Source organism: Phoxinus phoxinus, assembly GCF_949152265.1.
Source record: "Phoxinus phoxinus genome assembly, chromosome: 16".
NCBI lineage: Eukaryota > Metazoa > Chordata > Actinopteri > Cypriniformes > Leuciscidae > Phoxinus > Phoxinus phoxinus.
In genome coordinates this window covers 27,659,911-27,679,378 of record NC_136891.1, presented here as the reverse complement: position 1 = coordinate 27,679,378, position 19,468 = coordinate 27,659,911, and the positions used below count along the sequence as shown (strand labels likewise).

General features: G+C 37.9%; 1 protein-coding gene across 1 annotated transcript in view; it reads right to left on the bottom strand.

Annotated features, from left to right (window-relative positions):
- Nucleotides 1-3,851: 3,851 nt before the first annotated feature.
- nudt14 (nudix (nucleoside diphosphate linked moiety X)-type motif 14) overlaps nt 3,852-19,468 on the bottom strand; it is a 36,932-nt gene continuing 21,315 nt past the window's right edge. The window contains exons 3-5 of the mRNA XM_079584352.1: nt 16,829-16,893; nt 13,879-14,176; nt 3,852-6,265 (exon numbers count right to left, since the gene is read on the bottom strand). Coding sequence (XP_079440478.1) covers nt 6,016-6,265; nt 13,879-14,176; nt 16,829-16,893 — 613 coding nt within the window. The 3' untranslated portion in view covers nt 3,852-6,015. The remainder of the gene's footprint in view (nt 6,266-13,878; nt 14,177-16,828; nt 16,894-19,468) is intronic.

Sequence of the window (19,468 nt, the reverse complement as noted above, 5' to 3'; positions counted from 1 at the left end):
GGAACTACAACCAAAATTCGGTACAATAGGACTTAATAGCGAGTGAACAGGCTCTCCGTAGACGGGCTCTGTTAATAGTAATAATATTCCACTCAGATGCCCCATTCTCTCTTGCGCGGATGCTTCGCTAGCATCGTCGGATGCCGTTCGCGATGCGGGGGTTAAGACCACAGTTTGAGCCAGTGGCTCAAATTGATATGGCTCTGGCCCTGTGTCCACAGACAATTGACCCTTCGCAGGGAGCTTGATTGACAGGTGATCTGACCAATTATACTTCGCCATCCGCCCTTTTTATCCGACAAAGCAGTCAGGAGAGTTAACAGATTAACATGGGAGGATTTGAACTTGAAAAACTGACTGTAGGCCTACTGACGCCTTTCCGCGGTTAAAACAACATTCCTTCTTATGTTCATTCATGTTTATTTGATGCTATAAATTAACTAGAAGGAAGAGATGATCGGTTCACGAGCAGCTTTAACTAATGCTCTACACCGATCTGTCAGACACATTAAAGAGCCACACAACAGTATTTATTGTTTACATTTCTTTAAAAAAATTACCAAATTTGAAAGGTGAGACTTTGTTTAATATACAAAAATAACCGAAAAGTAACCTGGTCTGTCCAGTCTGTCGGCGCGTTGTCAGTGTCTTCTCTGCTCCGCGATGTATTTTTTACTGTGTGAGAACATGGTGTGGCGTGAGAGCGGTGTAGCTTGTAGCAACAGTAACCACCCTCGGTTAGTCCCCTGTATCTCCGCTGGGGTCTGCCCACTTTTCCAGCATTTTTCAAATATTGGTTTAGTTACCCTTTAAAGATTTATCATCAGCCAATGAGATTGCGCATTCAGCCCTTTTACTTTCACGATTGGTTGCTGATAAAAATGAAATTACCATATTTGGATCCGACAGCATTGTACAGGAGAGAGAGAGAGCTTTGCAGCAGTGCATGTGATGACAGGGTGCAGACAGCGATCGCGGAGCAGCGCATTGATTTAGAACGCCAACTTTTGTTGAATTTATGAGAAATCTACAGACGCAAACAGACAAAGTAAAATGAAGACCTAAATGTGTATTTCTGACTTGTTGTTTTCACCACAAGTCTGGAAGAAGACATGTTATTGAAGACAAATATCCAAAAATCTCAAAATTGACCAGTAAAAAAAAAATGTTTTTGCCTGCCGTGTCTCGCCTTGCAGAAATAAAGTCATACAGGTTAGGAATGATATGAAGGCGAGTAAATTAATTTAACAATTGCTAAAACACTAAACTCCATTCTCAGAACCAAATTCTCAAAGGCCTCTAAGCCAATTTGTCAAACAAATCACTCGTTATTCAAAATTCAGGGAAGTGCAAAAAAAAAAAAAAAACTCTACACACATTTTGCACTTGTGTTGCAAAACGGTACAGACAAGTGGCAAAAGTTAAACACAACTACAACACATTTGTCATAGGCTCAAAATTGTTCACACTTGTTTCTACAGTGACCCTTCAGCTCAGAGTGCACAGGTGCCACAGGTGCACTGAATGTTGATACCAACAATGGATGGAAACAATCTGAGAGTGAGAGGAGGAAGAGGACGAGGAAGAGCGAGGTGTGGAGAGTGCTGTCAAAGCTGGGTCCGGCACACCAGAGGGGTTTTCCCATTGACTGGAAGAGATATCATTGCCTGTGATGTGGACGAAGTCCTCAGGCTGGACCCAACATGAAGACGTGATGATGAGGCAGAATCAATCTCTCATTGACCTTGATTTTGCAGCACAGCTTTTTTGAATGTACTATAATGTGCTTTTCATTTAGAGTTTTCTTTGACCTTTTGCAGTTGGACTACTGCATTTTTACAGTATGCAAGTGCTGAATACAGACATTCAATACTATACAATATTCGATACAATACTATACTTGCTGTATACTGTATACAATATAAAAAGGAATTCTGTAACCTCATGCTTTGGATGCTGGGTTCTCAGTGTCTAATGAATGATCTGTATTGACTGATGTGTGTATGATCTGAAATCTTCGTCTGATTTTGAGTACAGGTGAAAGTTTTGAGCCAATTGTTTGATTTTGCCAGAAGAATAAAGGGTTTTGTGAATGTAGTTTGAAGGTTTGGTTTTGTGTTTAATGTTGGGAGAAATGTGTCTTAGCAATTGTGAAAACCGAACCCTTTGAAACCGCCTTGAGACAAATTGAGCTGAAAACCACAGCGGATTGTGGGCATGATTATTAGATAATTCAGGAACAAGATGTCTCGTTCAGACTGAATCATTCAGTTAAGGGGGCATGTTCATTCAGTAGGGGTTTAAAGGGAAGAAAAGCCACCAAAATGGAAACAAATGAGAATGATTCTTTCACCAACGAAACAGCACTAATAGAAATGCTCTAAATACAGACAACCATCTGTGAGTGACATGGCTTACTGAGATAGTATCATTCAACTGGTCATATGATCTCCATATGACTGCCTCCATGATGTGACCCTCTCCATGTAAAATAAAAACAGATTTTATTAAGCATGCATAATAAAATCGGCATGCTTAGATTTGTTTTTAAATATGTCATTTTGGTGATCAAAGATGAGTTTTAAGGGATAAACTATAACAGGGGGATTTTAAATATCACCAAATATATCAACACATATTATTGGGAGATATATAAGTTTTTGATATATAAGATATACAAGTATTTGTTTAGCTTGAACTTTTTTAAGTTTTTGAACTGTATAAAAATCAGCAATTGCATCAAATTCCATATTTTTGCTCAGTTTTGGCCTTTGAATAAAATCCTTCTCTATTATGAATTCCATTTTCTCCAATATCACACTATATGAGACAATTTCATATATTCAACAAAAAATACACAAACTTTTTATATATAAAAATTGTTTTTATATATATAGTTTCAAAAGGCTCAATAAATGGTTCCATTTAAAAAAATATATATATTTATCTGACTATTATTTTATATGTCAGGCTTTATAGGGTTAATGATAAAAAAAATGACTGACTGCACCTGAAACAAAACTAAGGAAAAAGCTTCATGTAAATGTATCAGCAAGCTAATCCCGTTAGGGTGTGCTATGAAATAATCATCACGTCTCTAGAGCAGTTGCCGGTTCATTATATTAAATGCACGAGAAAAGCCAAAAAAAAAAAAGGTTTAGTACAGCGTACAAATGAGCAATTGTTTTGTATTGATAATATATTCATTCTGCGTACAGTGCTCAAGCCCTTTGTGGGTCATCTGAACAAAGCCATCAGTATATCAAGAAGCATAGAAAACACGCTTAAGTGGCCTTGCCATGTCTTCTCCTCTCCCCTGCCTCACAGATCACACTCATTGTGTGTCTTGTTGTGAGGCGTGCGGTTGCTATAGCAAAGTCGTGGTAGTTGCACTTAGTTACTTAACGCTATTATTTGTGACCCCCTCACCCACCCACCTGTCCCTCCTCCACAATCCCTCGCCCCGGACATCCGTCAGTAAGGCTGTGTAATGATTACCAATGTGCCTAAAAAGAGCAGAGACGAAAACAAACATTACCTTGACGACTCAACTCGTCTCAAATCTCTACATAACGGAGAGCGCTCTGACCCCTAGAGAGCTCTGGATGAGAAGCTCTTGACAAATTGTCCCTCAGCTTGAATGAAAACATCAACGTCGTTTGACACATGAAAGCCAGATTGTAACCAAAAGGTGTGGTAACGGGAAAGGAGAGTAACATGAGGGCAAGTGGAGTGGACTTGGCCAGTTTAAATGTATTATTTATCAGTCATTACAACACTTTAAAGCTGATTGAGGTTGATTTTGGACAGATATACGGACTTACATTGATAGATGAAAGTAGAGACTCCATGACCTAAGGCAGGAACCTTTTTATTCATTTAAACTGAATGCAGATCAATGTAATACAGAGTGCACATGCAATATTTCATTTTTGAAATATATATATATTTTCAAATGTCAAAAGTTACGTATATATATATTACATAATTGAAATATATATATATATTCGTTCGAGGTGCCATTCATTAAAACAATCAGTAAAAAAAATGTGTGAGAAAAAAAAACAAAGAAAAAGAAAAAAAATAAGATATATAAAAGACATAAGAGCACCTCTAGTCTGAAAATCAAGCATTAGTAACAGTGGAACATGACAATAAATCAACAACTTATTTAAAAAAAAGAAAAAAAGAAGAAAAACAGCCCTATCCTGAGATAAACGTACAAAACACTCAAAGAAATGTAGAGTTTATTTTATAAGAACAGATTAAGAAAATGAGGGGATGATATCTGAGGCATCGTGATAAGAAGAAATGCTCCCAAAACAAATGCATAATTCTTAAATGTCTCATTTGCATACTTTAAAAGGAGCGCTCAAAATTAAAAACACTGTCATTGTGGACCAAATCAATCCGGTTTGTCCTTTCCACAACACTCTTTTTGACTGATTATATGAACATGGTAACGTGTGAATTAGCACATTGACCATATGTATTGATAAAGTTATAACACTCAATCACAACAGAATATAGACCAAGTACAGTGATAGGACAGAGGAAATGCTTTAAAATAAGATCCAATCAGCTGATAATATTGAATTTATTCAACATGGAGGTGATGGTTGTCAAGACAAGAACAAAGAAAGCAGTAACAAATGTTTGTGCACTTCAATATCCTTCACAAAATAATTAAGCCAACAAGATATAGGAAAAATGATTGATTGATTGATAGATCGATCAATTCAACTTGTGAATGCTTTGTGCTTAAGAGAATTTGAACTGAACTAAGAGCAAGAATCTGATTCAGAAAGCTTCAGCTCACCTTAAAACATTTGTAAGTGAAGTTACAAGCAGCCTCTCAAATCTTGGAGGTATCATGGAGAATATTGAGGGTATATTGATTATATTCAAGCATTAGCAATCACCCTATATATTCATACAGTAAACCGCAACAGTAATACAAATGATTTTCAAGTATAGTAATCCATGGACTTTAGAAAGCCAATACTTTTTGTTCCTGTGACTTTAGGAGGTACCAGTCTTCTGACACTATATGGTGTTTGAAAATAATTTCTACTTTTTCAGCAGGCAAGCTCATGCACCCCTAATATATCCTATTCCATAAGTTCTGAAAGAAGTCAGAACGTTGTCTCATTTAAGATTATGATTATGGCAAAGCAGCTTTAAACCTGTAGTACTAGCACTGTACTCATACTTTAGGTTTTTGTAGAAGATATTTCATAAATTCTGTGCAAAAACACACTGAGAATATCAACTTAATGTTAAGCGGCAATAAAAAAACACCTCAGTATTTTTCAGCATTGTCACTAACCCTGAATTTCCCAAAAGTCAGCTTTGGACCTGAGATATATGCAAGAGCGTAATTGATTTTCTGTCAATGATTGTTTTCAAGAAGTGGCTCATTTGGGTAGCTGCCTGTGTTGTTTACATATAATTCACATTAATTATTGTGATTATTTACTTGCTTAGGTACTTATTTCAAAAATTAGTGTTGTTATTCTAAACAGCAAAATTGGAATATGGCTATATACTGTCCCTTTCTGACCACATTGTACAGCTTCAATTGCGAATGATCCAGGTCTGATGTTCTCTCTCTGATGGTATCAACACGGTCTTTCAGATCTGTCCCTCTCTAATAAGAGTGGACAAGATCACCATTACAAAGTCTTTAAGGGCTGTGGTGTGATTTCAAATGGCTGGCTGAAATTCCTGACATGTTAAAAACAAAGCATTCGGTTACACAAAACAAACTCTCAATGAACCTCTTCAGTTCTATGGTTAACCGATTGGGATGTGTCAGCTCCCGTGGAAAGCTGATAGCACAAAAGTGCTGCTTCAGTTTGAAATAAGACAATAGCTAGAACCACAACGAACAGATAAAAGTGTAAGAAATACCCGAAAAAAAAACAAATTAACAGTTAGTGACCATTTTGATTACTACGTATAAAAATGTTATGTAATGACTTGTATTTCAGAGGATGGCTGGGAACTGTTACGTTACACATTGGTGGAGATCTTATACTTCGGTGACATGTTGCTGTGGAACCAGATGAAGCTGAAAATGACACCCATTGTTTTCGGGATGCTCTCGTCAAAGGCGAAGGTCATGGCTTCGTGCAGGGGCACTTTGACCACCTCGATCAATTCGCCCTCTTGGGGTTTACCTCCTCCCTCTCCGACGCAATTCTCATCGGACACCTCTGCGTAGAACATAGTCTGCTTCGATCCAGTCACTCCGACTCCTGACCTGTGGGGGAGGAAAGCACAAGGGACTCAAAAAGAGCAATCCGAGAACACTTCAGTTTTCCTTCACAATGCACTGCAGCTATAAACTATGAATGCCTGATTTAAAGGGATAGTTCACCAAAAATGTTTAATCCTGTCATTGTTTACACACCCTCAAGTTGTTCCAAGCCTGTATGAATTTCTTTCTTCTGCTGAACACAAAAGAAGATATTTTGAAGAATATAGTTTACCAAACAGTTGATGGACCACATTGCTTTCCATAGTATGGAGGAAAAAAAATACTATGGAAGTTAGTGGGGTCCATCAATTCGCCTTTGGCTAAGTAGATTGTAGATTGACCAATCACAGCGCAGCCAAGAACGAGCTCCCACAGAGGTCCGACACTTTTTCACAGCGCTCCATTGACTAACACAGGCGTCTCATATTTTTGGTCTCGGCAGGCTATTACCGTCGTAGTTTTATCAAAAATATGGTTAAACGTTGTGCCTGGGGCATTTGTTGGAGGGGGGTGTCCGTTTTTTTCCCTTCCCAAAACCGAAGTCAAATCCTTTTGACTTTTGACCAAATCCTTTTGAAGTCAAGTCTTTGAATTAAACTATGTGGACGTCCTCTCAGTCAGCGAAACCCCTCAAATAATCAACAAGCACACTATTGTGCTCTAAGATAAATTTTGCTTTTAACCTTACTGTGAAGTTATACTAGTTAGAGAGTTTTATGCTGTTTTAGGTTATGATTTTAGTTCTCTACCCTAATTGTTGATACGCTAGCACACTCTGCTAATAGACCCTTTTACAAGCTCACGTGATCAAATAGTTGCGCGCGCATTTTGGCAACGGAAGTGGTGTTGTTTCCTACTGGCTCTAATGTGTTAGCAACTCCAAAGGTTTATCAAAACGGTTTCCCAGCATCAAAATGTCTGGTTGTTGCGTTTACGGTTGCACTAATCAATATTCCACCAAGGGGCTTAAGTTTTATAGGATTCCGACAGGATCACGGCCGTTTCAGAACAACCGGCAGCGCCTGTGGCTGCTGGCGATTACACGTGTTGATTGGAGCGAAGACATAATAAAAAATGCTCGCGTCTGCAGCACCCACTTGACACTCTGCTGATTCTCGCCATACTTCCGTTGCCAATATGCGCGCGCATACATGCTACGTCATCATTGTGTACAAACAGTAAAAGGGTCTATAAATACAACTTTATACTCGCGTAGTCCGTAGAGACCTACCCAGCTTTGCATGAACAGTGTTGCTCTTTGATATTGTTAGTCCCAGCCTCCGCCTCGATTAGTAAGTTAGGATATGCGGTGGTTAATTTTTTGACTGTGACCATTATGCTTTTGCCTCTATTTGGATGCCCTCTTGTTGCTTGCGTTTCACCAGTATGTCTTGAATATAGCCTTCGAACGCATGTTGCAGCCCCTTTTGCCTACTTCTATCGGACACTTTATTTGCTGTTTATAAAAGTTTGATAAAATTTCAGCAGGAAGAGCTGTCACAGCATAAGCCATGTTGATACCAAACCAGAGCCCAGATGAAGTTGACGGACGTAGCAACAGTAACTAAGGGGGCGGGGCTTAGCCAAAGGTGAATTGTTGGTTTCCGGCATTCTTCAAAATATCTTCTTTTGTGTTTAGCAGAAGAAAGAAACTCATACAGGGTTGGAACAACTTGAGGGTGAGTCAATTATGACAGAATTACAATTTTTGGGTGAACTATCCCTTTAAGCTAAAGAAGCCACATGTTGACTAAATAAATGCTAATGCTAAATGCCATGTGTTGTGATTCCTCCTTGATAATCCCATATGTGTATTCTTTATTCTTCCACGATTTCCCTGTCTTTCTATGGGCAGATTTGCTCTGCCCCGTGTCTGCGTCTGAAGTAGTTCCATCCCAGTCTAGGGAGGACCTCCCACAGAAGCCATTCCATACGTAGCACTTATTGTTAGAATTTATTCCTTATTTTAAATGTGGACAGACAGCTTAGTAAATTGGTAGCATAATTTAAGCTAAAGACTAAAATAAAGTTTACATTCTGTACCAGTGTCGTCACATTTAACTCCTGATTTGAGATGATATTGAAATGTAATCTTGGCAAACAGTTTAATAAACTATTTAACAAGGGGTGTTACCAAGATGGCAGGCAAGTGAACTGGCTGCCATTAAAGTCACTTAATGAGCATAAATAAATTATGCTAAATGAAAATAATTCCCATCTATTCAATGACGATTCTGAAACCCATTAGGGACATGTAGATGAGGAGATATCCACCATTCAAGCAGCTCTTGTGAAATTGCTATTGTACAATGACGACTAGGCATGGGCGAAGGGGGTCTACTGCGAGGACCTGAAGGCATGAAGCAAGACCTCTCATACCTTAATAGACAGCAACCCAGTAAGCGCCACTGTGGCAGAGGCGTAACCTCACTTGAGACTCCGCCATGGAGACATCACCATGGAGATCTCCCTAACACCACGTGAGTATTACAGAGATGTGAAGCTTACAAAAGCCCCTTCTTTTCTTAGAATTCTGTAGAAACAGAATTTTTGAAATGAGCTTATGAAATATGGAAGAAAATTACAAGGCCGTGATGCCTGCGTACCATCGAACTGATGGATGATGCCCCATGGGGGGAAAAATGGAACAAGCCCCAGCAATCACTTTCTAGGATGAGTTTAAACTAACCACAACGAGTGCGTGGCAAAACATAACTCTACATCTAAGAGGACGAATTTCATGAGAGTCTCCAGGACACTATGTGTGTTACCAATGAAAAATGCTGACATCCACTCCTAAAAGAATGGAGACAAGATGTGACAAATTAACTATTCTGAAGCCCTCCGCATGGGGCACTTATGGGCTCAGAAGATATCGTTTACTAATAAATCTTTGGACGATTCCGGTTTCATAATGGTTTCAACACAAAAGATAGAATACAGTTCCTTCCTCTCTATAGGAGAAAGTTCAGGAGGTAGTTAGGCTATACAAATGTCATGTTAACTTTATTATGCTGATGGTCAAGAATGTACATTTAGCTAATTGTAAACGCAATGCAAATTACTCATGTCCCTTCAGTACTGCTCAAAATAACTTGGCTTTATTCAACCTCAGTAAACAGAATTGCAAAAATAATGACAAACAATGTTTTGATAGAGCCACAGTGTTTACAATTATTGGGAGAATGAACCTACAAATGTAGGTTGCTTGGTTATCTACGCAAGTTGGAATATTTGTTAAAAATACATACTTCACCTTTTTTTAAGTCTGACTATGAAGTTACTTTCTGACGAGGAACACGACTTGAATGATTACATGGTAAGGAATGTCTTGCACAAAATGTTGTCAAGTCACATTTACAGTGCCATTCATTCAAATAAATGGTGTTGTTTTGAACTTTCTATTCATCAAAGATTCCTGAATTTTTTTATAAATGTCCACAAAAACATTGTGCAGCACAACTGTTTTCAACATTGACAATAATAAGAAATTTGTGAAATCATAATAGAATGATTTCTGAAGGATCATGTGACACTGAAGACTGGAGTAATAAGGCTGAAAATTTGGCTTTGCCATCACAGTAATAAATTACATAAAAAATAAAAAACATTAACAAAAGAAAATGGTCATTTTAAATTGCAATGACATTTCACAATATTAGTTTTCAAATAAATGCAGCCTTGGTTAGCATAAGAGACTTAAAAAATATTGAAGACCCCAAATGGTAGCGTATATTTAAATAAATATATGCAAATACGGATAAATATTGACCTATGTGCAGTGACATCTGAACAACGAGCTAAGACTACCATTCAATTTGTGACATGATTTAGTGTCATGTCAGCCACTGGTTTGAGGATTTAAGAGGCCTGTCAGATTGAGCTTAGAAAGGTACTAAGAGAAGTCAGGGTATACTGTATATATCAGGATAGAAAGTGACAATGAGGTTAAGAATTGTATTATAATGATAAACAAATGTTGTGATCTAGAGGTTAATCTAAATGCATATATGGACAATGCGTCATTTCCTCATCCACTTTCCCACAACATTTCTTATTCCCTCTGGTTTCTGTAACAATTCATTGTGTAACAAATTTTCACTGAATAACACAATCAAACAGAAGTAGGTCATCCACTCTCTGCATTCCTTCATGTCACTAAATATGTCCATAAAAGCAGCAGGTGTTTATGATGGTGCAGTGCAGTCGGCAGGTGCGTCTAAACTGTGTCTGTGTGTTCGTTTGAGAGGACGATGCTTTGTGACTCCATGTGGTATTTTAGCAAATCAGAGATGGCTGTGGCACAGGTCACAAACAGCAACATGCAGATGTTGCAGGCTCACACACACACACACGCAGGTGGTGTGACTCTGGCAGGTGCGAGGCGGCAGGGGTTTACGACAGTCTCCTCAATGAAGACTGATAAGAGCATAATGCAGCAGTGTTTCATCTTTCTTTACAGATGAGATTGGGACACAATTAACCCCTGAATACTTTATCTGAGGTTCTTTCCTCCGGGGGGTTTACCAGCCAATGATCAAGATGAAGGTTAAATATTAAATTGGGAAACGAGATAAAAATGTATGTCTGTCATGCCAAAGTGCATATTAGCAGACATTTATACATTGCTCTCTCACACACTCTCTATAAACAACCATTCAAAAGTTGAGGGTCAGTAAGGTTTTTTTTTTTTTTAAGGTTTCTGAAAGAAGTCTCTTATGCTCACAGGCCCTGCTTACACCTGGTATTAAGATGCGTTTTGGTTGATTGGGTCACAAGTGGACGACGCTAAATAAAGGTGTAAACAGGGTGTTTACATGAGGTGTAAGCTCTTTGAGTTTGTCCACTTTCGACTACTTCCAGAGGTAGTCGAAAACGCATTTCAACCGGATTGCTTTCGTAGTGTAAACCTTAATATGGTTAAATGTGTTCGAACAGCAACAAAAAAAAGCCCCATTCCTGATTTCACACACACATTCACAGCGTTCGGCACGATCTTGCGGCTGTCAGAGTAGAAATGATTAAACGAAAACTGCTGCTCTCCGTGTTTTTTTCCCTGTCGTCTCCGGGCACGTTCATATGCATGTCATATGTCCATTAGATCAAAAGATTTGAAAAAACCCATACATTTACCCACCCATAGACCCCTCAGGACAGAAGTGGTTAAAAGTGGGCAAAAGATGTGTCTGCTTCGTCTGCTTGTGATCCGATCGACCGATCTTAATACCAGGTGTAAACAGGGCCAGAGAGGCTACATTTATCAGATAAAAAATAAGAGTAAAAACAGTAATATTGTAAAATATTATAACAATTTAAAATAACTTTTTCTTTTTTAATACATTTTAAAATGTAATTTATTCCTGTGATGAATATTCGGCAGCCATTACCTCAGTCTTTAGTGTCTCATGATCCTATCATTCTAATATGCTGATAATAAGACGTTTAAAACAACTGCATTCATTTGAAACAAAAATCTTCTGTAAAATTATAAAGGTCTCTAAAAAAATCTTACTGATAGTAATAGTATTTAAGTATTATATACATGTATATATTAGGGGTGTATCGTACACAGAAGTCACGGTTCGATACGAGTTCGGTACAACAGGAAAAAGCTACAAATCCCCAATGCTAGGTTTCTTTTTTTTTATTTTGAACAGATAGAAGTGCAAATTACAGTTTGTTCCACCTAGTGGCATTTAGTCCCCCCTGAGGTAGTTGATACAGTACAGACTCCTTCAGTGTATTAAGCACTAAGCAGTAAACAGAATACACTGCATAAGCATCTTTTGTGTGAAAAATAAAACTTGTGCAGACTTTAGTTTTTTCACTCTTGTAGTCTTCTGCCTAGATTCGGTGATTGGTACACCTGGAGTATGTCGTCTGCCCACTAACCCCCCTCATTATAGCAGTGGAAACAACTTAAAGTACTCAATTTATGGTCATACAGATAAGAGTGACTGTAAAGGGTCTGTTTTTATTGGTGTAGACTCACAATATAAACAAAACATTGTGCTTTTGTAAAAGAAAGAAAAGAAACAGGATGCTGCTTTTTGCTGTCCCAGTTTCCTTTCCGTAAAGTTAGTAGAGCGCATACGAAAAATGTATCGATATTCTGATTATAGGCTACTAGGAAGCACTTGCATGCCATCTGGGTTGGTGCATAGATCACCTCTTCTTCTTCTGTTTTTCCTGTTATAGCAGTTAGCAAACAGCATTGCATTACCGCGCGTGCACCCTTCTAGATTGTGGTGTGGATCGCATATATATATATATATATATATATTATATGTATATAAGACAAATACTATAGAGAGCTAAGTCCCTCCCCTTCCGGTGGACCACCATGGGACCTTATTTCGGAAAAATATTGTATGGTAGTCAATGGCGAGAGACAACAAAAATGTTGATCTCATTTGAATTGTGCCCTGAATTACACAAATGATGTTTGTCAATTTAAAAGATAAATTTTAAAGTCAAGAAAGTCGCAGTTTGATGTAAAACTGTTGAAGTATAAGACTGTGAAAATATGTAATTACAAAGACTACAAACCCAAAAGGCGAACATGTGACGTCATACCTTTTCACTCAATGAATGAAGCTAACTTTACTGAAGCTAACGTCTGTAATTTTTTCGATAGTCTTACGTTATAATCGTAACGTTACGCCGTCATGCCTGAGTGTTTTGTACCAGACTGCACACAGACGAGCAACAGTGACGTATAGTGCGAGGCGAGAGATTTAGTTCATTGAGCGATTTTCACATAAAAGTAAATGTTACTCTTCTGTTTTATGACAAACTGCGACTTTCTTGACTTTCATAATTATCTTTTAAATTGACAAACATCATATGTGTAATTCAGGGCACAGTTCAGACGGAATAAAAAGATAAGTTGTCTCTCGCCATTGACTACCATACATATGTTTTCCGAAATAAGGTCCCATGAGCCGGAAGCGGAGGGGCGGGACTTAGGCTCTCTATAGGGTGATCAGGCTGACAGCAGAATGCTGTGATTGACCAATTGGAAGTATTCCAGAGAGACAGAATAAACCTCATGACTTGTTTCATTATCAGTGTATCACTTACGAGACTGCTTGTGTTATTATTAGACACTTTCACACTTCAAAGCTGCTAAATTTCCAGATTTACTTTCCCACATCCATTATTAGCACAAGCAGCAGCTTTACGCATTTTAAACTCATTGACATCACCAAAATACTTTAGACTTAGACTTCCTTTATTAATCCCAAAGGGGGAAATTAAGGTGTTACAACAAACAGAAAAACAAGACAACACGCATGACAAAAATAGACAATCAATCAATCAATCAATCAATCAATCAATCAATCATCTCAGTAAGTATTTTGAACTCATTGACATCACCAAAATACTTTACATCAGACACCATTTACATGAAATAATCTTTAACCATAAACCTATTGAAATTTAATGTGATGACATTTCTCATCACAATGTAGCTGATAATAGAGTTTGATCTGCATCACGTAGGCCTACAAGTAAATGCTTTTGGAGTGATTGCTCACCAACTTCACGTGTGAATTACGCCTACGAACTTGCCAGAATATCAGAAATTTGACTTCTTTTAGATGGGTTCTCACCTGTATGACGTGATCTTTCTCAGTTTAGTGACTGGCACATCATATCCGCACTCTTCCAGCACTTCCTGCCTGGCAATCTCCTCTAGAGAAAGGTTGGGTTTGTCCACCAAGCCTGCGCAAAGCTCGTAGGTCACACCAGCCGAAGCTGGAGGTTGGTGGCTTGATGTCTCTTCGCTTGAGTCCCCTGCTTGGTTCTCTTCCGGGACTTTAGCTTCTGTTGGTGCGGGTTCCGCTGACTCTTCCTCCGCAGGCTGCAGGGGCTTAACTTTGCTCCGCTCCCATTCGCTCATGTACACAGCTGTGAAGAAGTAAGACGTGTCACTCATCGTTCAAGAGTGCTTTTAAACACAGAGATAGACGAGGAAACATCTGAGTACACAACCACTTTGATTGATGAGGTCTCAAATTTAGTGTTTTAGATCATGTAGGCACAAGTATGTGTGTGAGAACAAGAATCTTAAAAAAAATAAAAGTTTAGCATCAACATTGTATTCATATTGGTTTCATATGGTTTTGAAAACTTTAAGACAAGTTTACATTTGATGACTAAGGATGTTTTTTTGGTGTAACTGTCACCTAATAATAATAACAAAATATACTAAAATCATAAATGCATGGAATCATAATTTTCATTTTTTTATTGTACAATTATTTATTTACACCATTGTGTTTTTTGGTGAGCCAAAAAACAAACTTTTTATGAGTTTTGGCTGTTCATTTACACGACAACGGTGTTTTGGGGGCCTGAAAATGCTAAATTTTGAAAACTGGTTTCAAACACGAACTTGTGAAAATGGTGACGTCATATAAGTCTATAGTCTAAAGTATATAGGCCGTAATGTTTCTTTACAAAGTGACAACGCCAACTACTGGCCTGGCATAAATAATACAGCGTTTTTAATCGTTTTTGCGGATCCATGTGAACGGGGATCGTTTTGACAACGTTGTTGTCTGTACACAAAAAAAACATCGTCATGTAAACGTGCCCTCAGACAAGTGCCTTAATTTGTAAAAAAAAAAAAGGAAATTATATCTATGGAAATTATATGATATTTTAACAGACTTATTGAACTAGTAATAATAGACATTTGCCCAATCAGTTTATTTTAGTATCAATGATAAACTACCATCATATTTAAAATGAGATCTTTTTATATATTTTCTGTCTTTAACTTAATTTTTGCTATTTCGTTGTGCTTCTTGTAAATTTGATCTTTTTTTTTTAAATGTCTATATAGTTTTTATTAAATTTTAGTTTGTTCTTCAACAAACTAAACAAAATGAGAAGTTGCATTTGCAACTAGCTGAAAGTTTAAGTTTTTTTTTATATTTTATTTTAGTTAATGTTTGTCTTGTTTCAAGGAATGAACTTTTTATATGGTTTTAGTTGTACTTAACAACTTGCCCAACCTATGGTTCACCACACATGGGTTTGAACCTACAGCCTTACAGATATCTTTACCCAGATCTTTAACTACTACGCCCTTCAGACGAATGTACTGTACCATATGGGACTGACTGAGAGCTCAATTCAAAAACAGCCATCCTTGAGAAGACTTGTTCTTATGTTTCCCTGCACAAGGCCTGCCTTTTCATTTGAAGCATTGTTTGAAGACTACAGAAAAGAAAAAAAAACTGTAGAAAGACGTCTCTCTTTCAATGCAAGGCTTTCCTTCCATTCTGAGAAGCAGGGCGCCGTCCCTGGCGAGCATGTATAGAACAATAGTGTAACACAGTAGCGCAGGGCCAAAGCTTCATAGAGAGCACTGAAAAATGCTCCGTTTGCACGACCACCATCGACATGAAAAATGTCCCATTATGAGAACACTGCAATAGGTTAATATGTGGCTTATTCCTTTGTGTGCAACGCATTTCAGAGAAATTACCCGGTGGATGTGGGAAGGTTCTAAACGGTCTAAGAAGAAAAAAAATCTTATTTTTCCCTAGTCTATCATCCATGTTATTTTTAAGCAAACATTTCTCTCTAACAGCAGTTCTAAAATGGCACCTGATATCTGTTGCATATCAGATGTTTTTTTAAAAGGTTAACTTTAAAAATCTGCAGCAGAACAAAACACTTCTTCGTCTCTTTCAGGTAGAGATAACAGAGGGATCTGGGTGTAGTACAACACTGTAATGAGATACAGTCTAAATTAAGTAGGCCTATGTGTGAGAGCGTTCGCATTGCAGTATCTCGAGGTGTTGTTCAGCTGTGAAATCATGCTACAAAATCAAAGTTTATCATTAAAGAATTGGTTTTAGGGAAGTTTTGAGTGAGGGAAGGCCCACATCGGCGCCTAGGTTGTGTTGTATGAGGGGGACCTTAGGTTAGTAGGAGAGCTCAGGCAGATGCAAAACAAAAAGAAACATTAGTTTAGGTGTGACAAGCCTCACTTACTCAAATTGTATGATTTTGGGGTGCTCCAAGAATATATCAAACAGGGTTGAGCGACATTAAGAATTGAATTGAGAATGGTTTTTAAATTATAAATCCATTCCTGAATTTGAAACGAACAAAAGGGATGCAGCATTGCAATTCAATTCATTGAGGCAGAATTAAAATGAACTGAAATTCAAAGACTAACTGCAATGTGTACTTTAATTATAAAAATGTGATAAAGGTAAACCTAACCTTACCCATAAAATTAGAGGGAAATGATAGGTAAATAACACTGATGTAGAAGCATCTAACCATTCTTGTAAGCCTAAACTTCACATGAACTGTAAACTTGTAAGTCAAATCTGTTTGGTTAATAGGAATGTTGTCCAGGATCAGGATTCTGAAAGGGAACTATTTCAGATATCTACAGTAATTGAAAAATACCTTACAGCCATCCAAAGATCTCATAGACGTAGAAAAATCAAACATTCATTAAATTGGTGTGAAGAAAACAAGACCTACAATCAGTCAAAATCAAAGATTCAAGCATGGAAAACTGTAAGGCGTTACCTGGGCGGAACTGCTTGACCAGGATAAAACAGTGTGAGGTGGTGTTGAAAATCAGCACAGAGACACTGGAGAGAGGAAAGAAAAGGAAGAGGAATACATTTAGAAGCCAAGTTGTCACTTGGAGAAGCGGTTCCACATGGAGAAGTACTCAACCATGGATATCTTCTCTTGTCATTAACGCATCCAGTCCTGCAAGAGCAACAACAAACACGACTGATCCAAAAACTTGGGTAGGCTTACAGTAGTGATAGAGTAAGTGAACATGAGCATGTGTGTGAAAGAGAGAGGCACATGGACACCCTTGCTCCATCAAGCCCCAACAAATCACCCAGGATTAACACCTTGGATGTGGTCTTGGCTTTTCACTTTATCTCGGTTTGAGACTGAACATAATGCCCTAAGAAGAAGAGAATAAATCCCTGCGTCTTAAGGATCTCTGTATAATAGGATTTATCCACTGAAGCATACTGGGATAGCCAGGCCTCAGTAGACTAGCTAATAGCTCAGCGTGGCAGGAGGTCAGAGGACAGTGTCTCTGCACAACACTTTCACACTTATACAAGCAGCATCCTTCCACAACTCTCCAACCAGGACAACACATACCTGACAGAAAAAAAATTACTTCGGAGATCCACGCGAAAAAGATTTCATACTGTTGCTCCAAAATACACCCAGGTATGCGTTTACATGTGCAGTTACAATCGAGCTACAGCGTTTTTAACGTATTTGAGCCACAGTCTTCATCTGCCTTATGCATAGACAAACCACTGCTTTAGACTGAAAAGGTATTTAGTCAAACAGCTGTATTAATTTAACTTCTAAAGACTGATGTTAATAGCAGGTGTAAACCGGGACATTAAAATAAATGATGGTCAATGTGGCAAATGTGTGGCCAACTTTCATACTGAAATGACTGGGAAATTCATCACACAATGATAAATGTGACCATACTTTTAGATTTGCCAATTTTCACAGATCAGCTCCTTATCTGCTATAATAATATATTGTATTAACGTGATTGTTTCGATGGCAAAGGAGAGCGAGACGGCTCTGAGTAGAGAAAACGGATATGTCCGGAGAGGCAGGAAGCCCTGCCCTGCCTTTCCCATGGTGAATGCTTGCTAGATATTACCCACACAGCCTGAATGCTACACACACACTCCTGAACCTTACCTACCACTATTTGTCCTCTACTGAATTTGTTTTTTTTTAACATGGCCACACGCAAAATTAAAAGGAGCACAATAGCAGTACCATTTTGGTTATCAAATTATAAATATATATTCTGAAATGATCGATTCTGGATATTTAATTGTTCATGCTCATTTCCCCTATTTGTTATTTTTAGATTAATTACCTTTGCTACTTACAGTATGTAAAAACATAAATAATTTTAGTGATGCACCAACATTTCGGCAACTAGAAATATTCTGGCTAAATAGCAAAAAAAAAAAAAAATTATCTGTTACTATTTAGAGCATGTCAGCCGTGTGACTTCACTGACACCAAAAATGATGCTAGAGAAGCCATATGCATTTATTTTTTTATTTTTTTTGGATTGAAATATTGAGAGGTGGCTCTGTGCCGAAGTACTGTTAACGACACCCTGAACATCAGACTGTTCAATTACTCAAATTAAATTATATTAAAAAAAAATAATAAAAATAAAAAAATCTTAATGAAACCTTTATTGTTTTGGTTGAAAAAACACTAATATTTCTTAAGATGAATATACATTTTTCATACTGTTCATTATAAGGTTGTAAAGGCTAAATTCACCTGTGGCATTTAAAATGACTGACTTTAGTTTTTACTGCTTTATTTTTATTTAGACAAATGAGCATATCATTTTAATGACATCACAATCATCACATGAAAATAATATTCGGATTATGATATTGGCCAGAATTTTTCTTTGCATGTATATAAACAAATACACATTTATTTGTTCAGGACAAAAACGGCTTAATATTATAGGCTACACAAACTTTTGGTAGGGAGTGCTATCATCTGGTGACACCGTTTGATGGTTTGAGATCTGATTAAGAGGGGTCATGCTTCAGTTTAAAAGGTTAGCTCACCCGAAAATGAAAATTCTGTCATTAATTACTCCCCCTCATGTCGTTCCAATATCATAATCCATGTGATGGCCAACAATTCATAAATGGCCAAAATTTAAATTATATACTCATTTGTCTAAATAAAAATAAAGCAGTAAAAACTAAAATCAGTCATTGTAAACGCCACAGGTGAATTTAGCCTTTAGCCTCAGGCACACACCTGATGTCAGTTAGGCTCCTCCTTTTTTCTTCACTGATGATGAGCGGTGGAGTACAGACTATCCGGAATGAAGAGTGCAGTCTGGGTCAACCCTTGAAAACTGCGGCTGACGGGTCAGTGCCCCAGCGAGCCGAGGCATGTCTGAATGACATGCTCCTCGCTGCTTCACCTCTCCACCATGAAAGTACTGTCGAAGTCACGCAGGACGTGTCACACGCCATTAAGCCTGCTGTCCATTAGGTCTGTTTGGTTCTCGCTACGGGATGCAATGCAACGGGAGAAGCAGGAAGAGAAGGAGAGGCCTGGTGCAGCATTATACTAATCACTCACATCACACACTGATGCAAATCCAAAACTGTA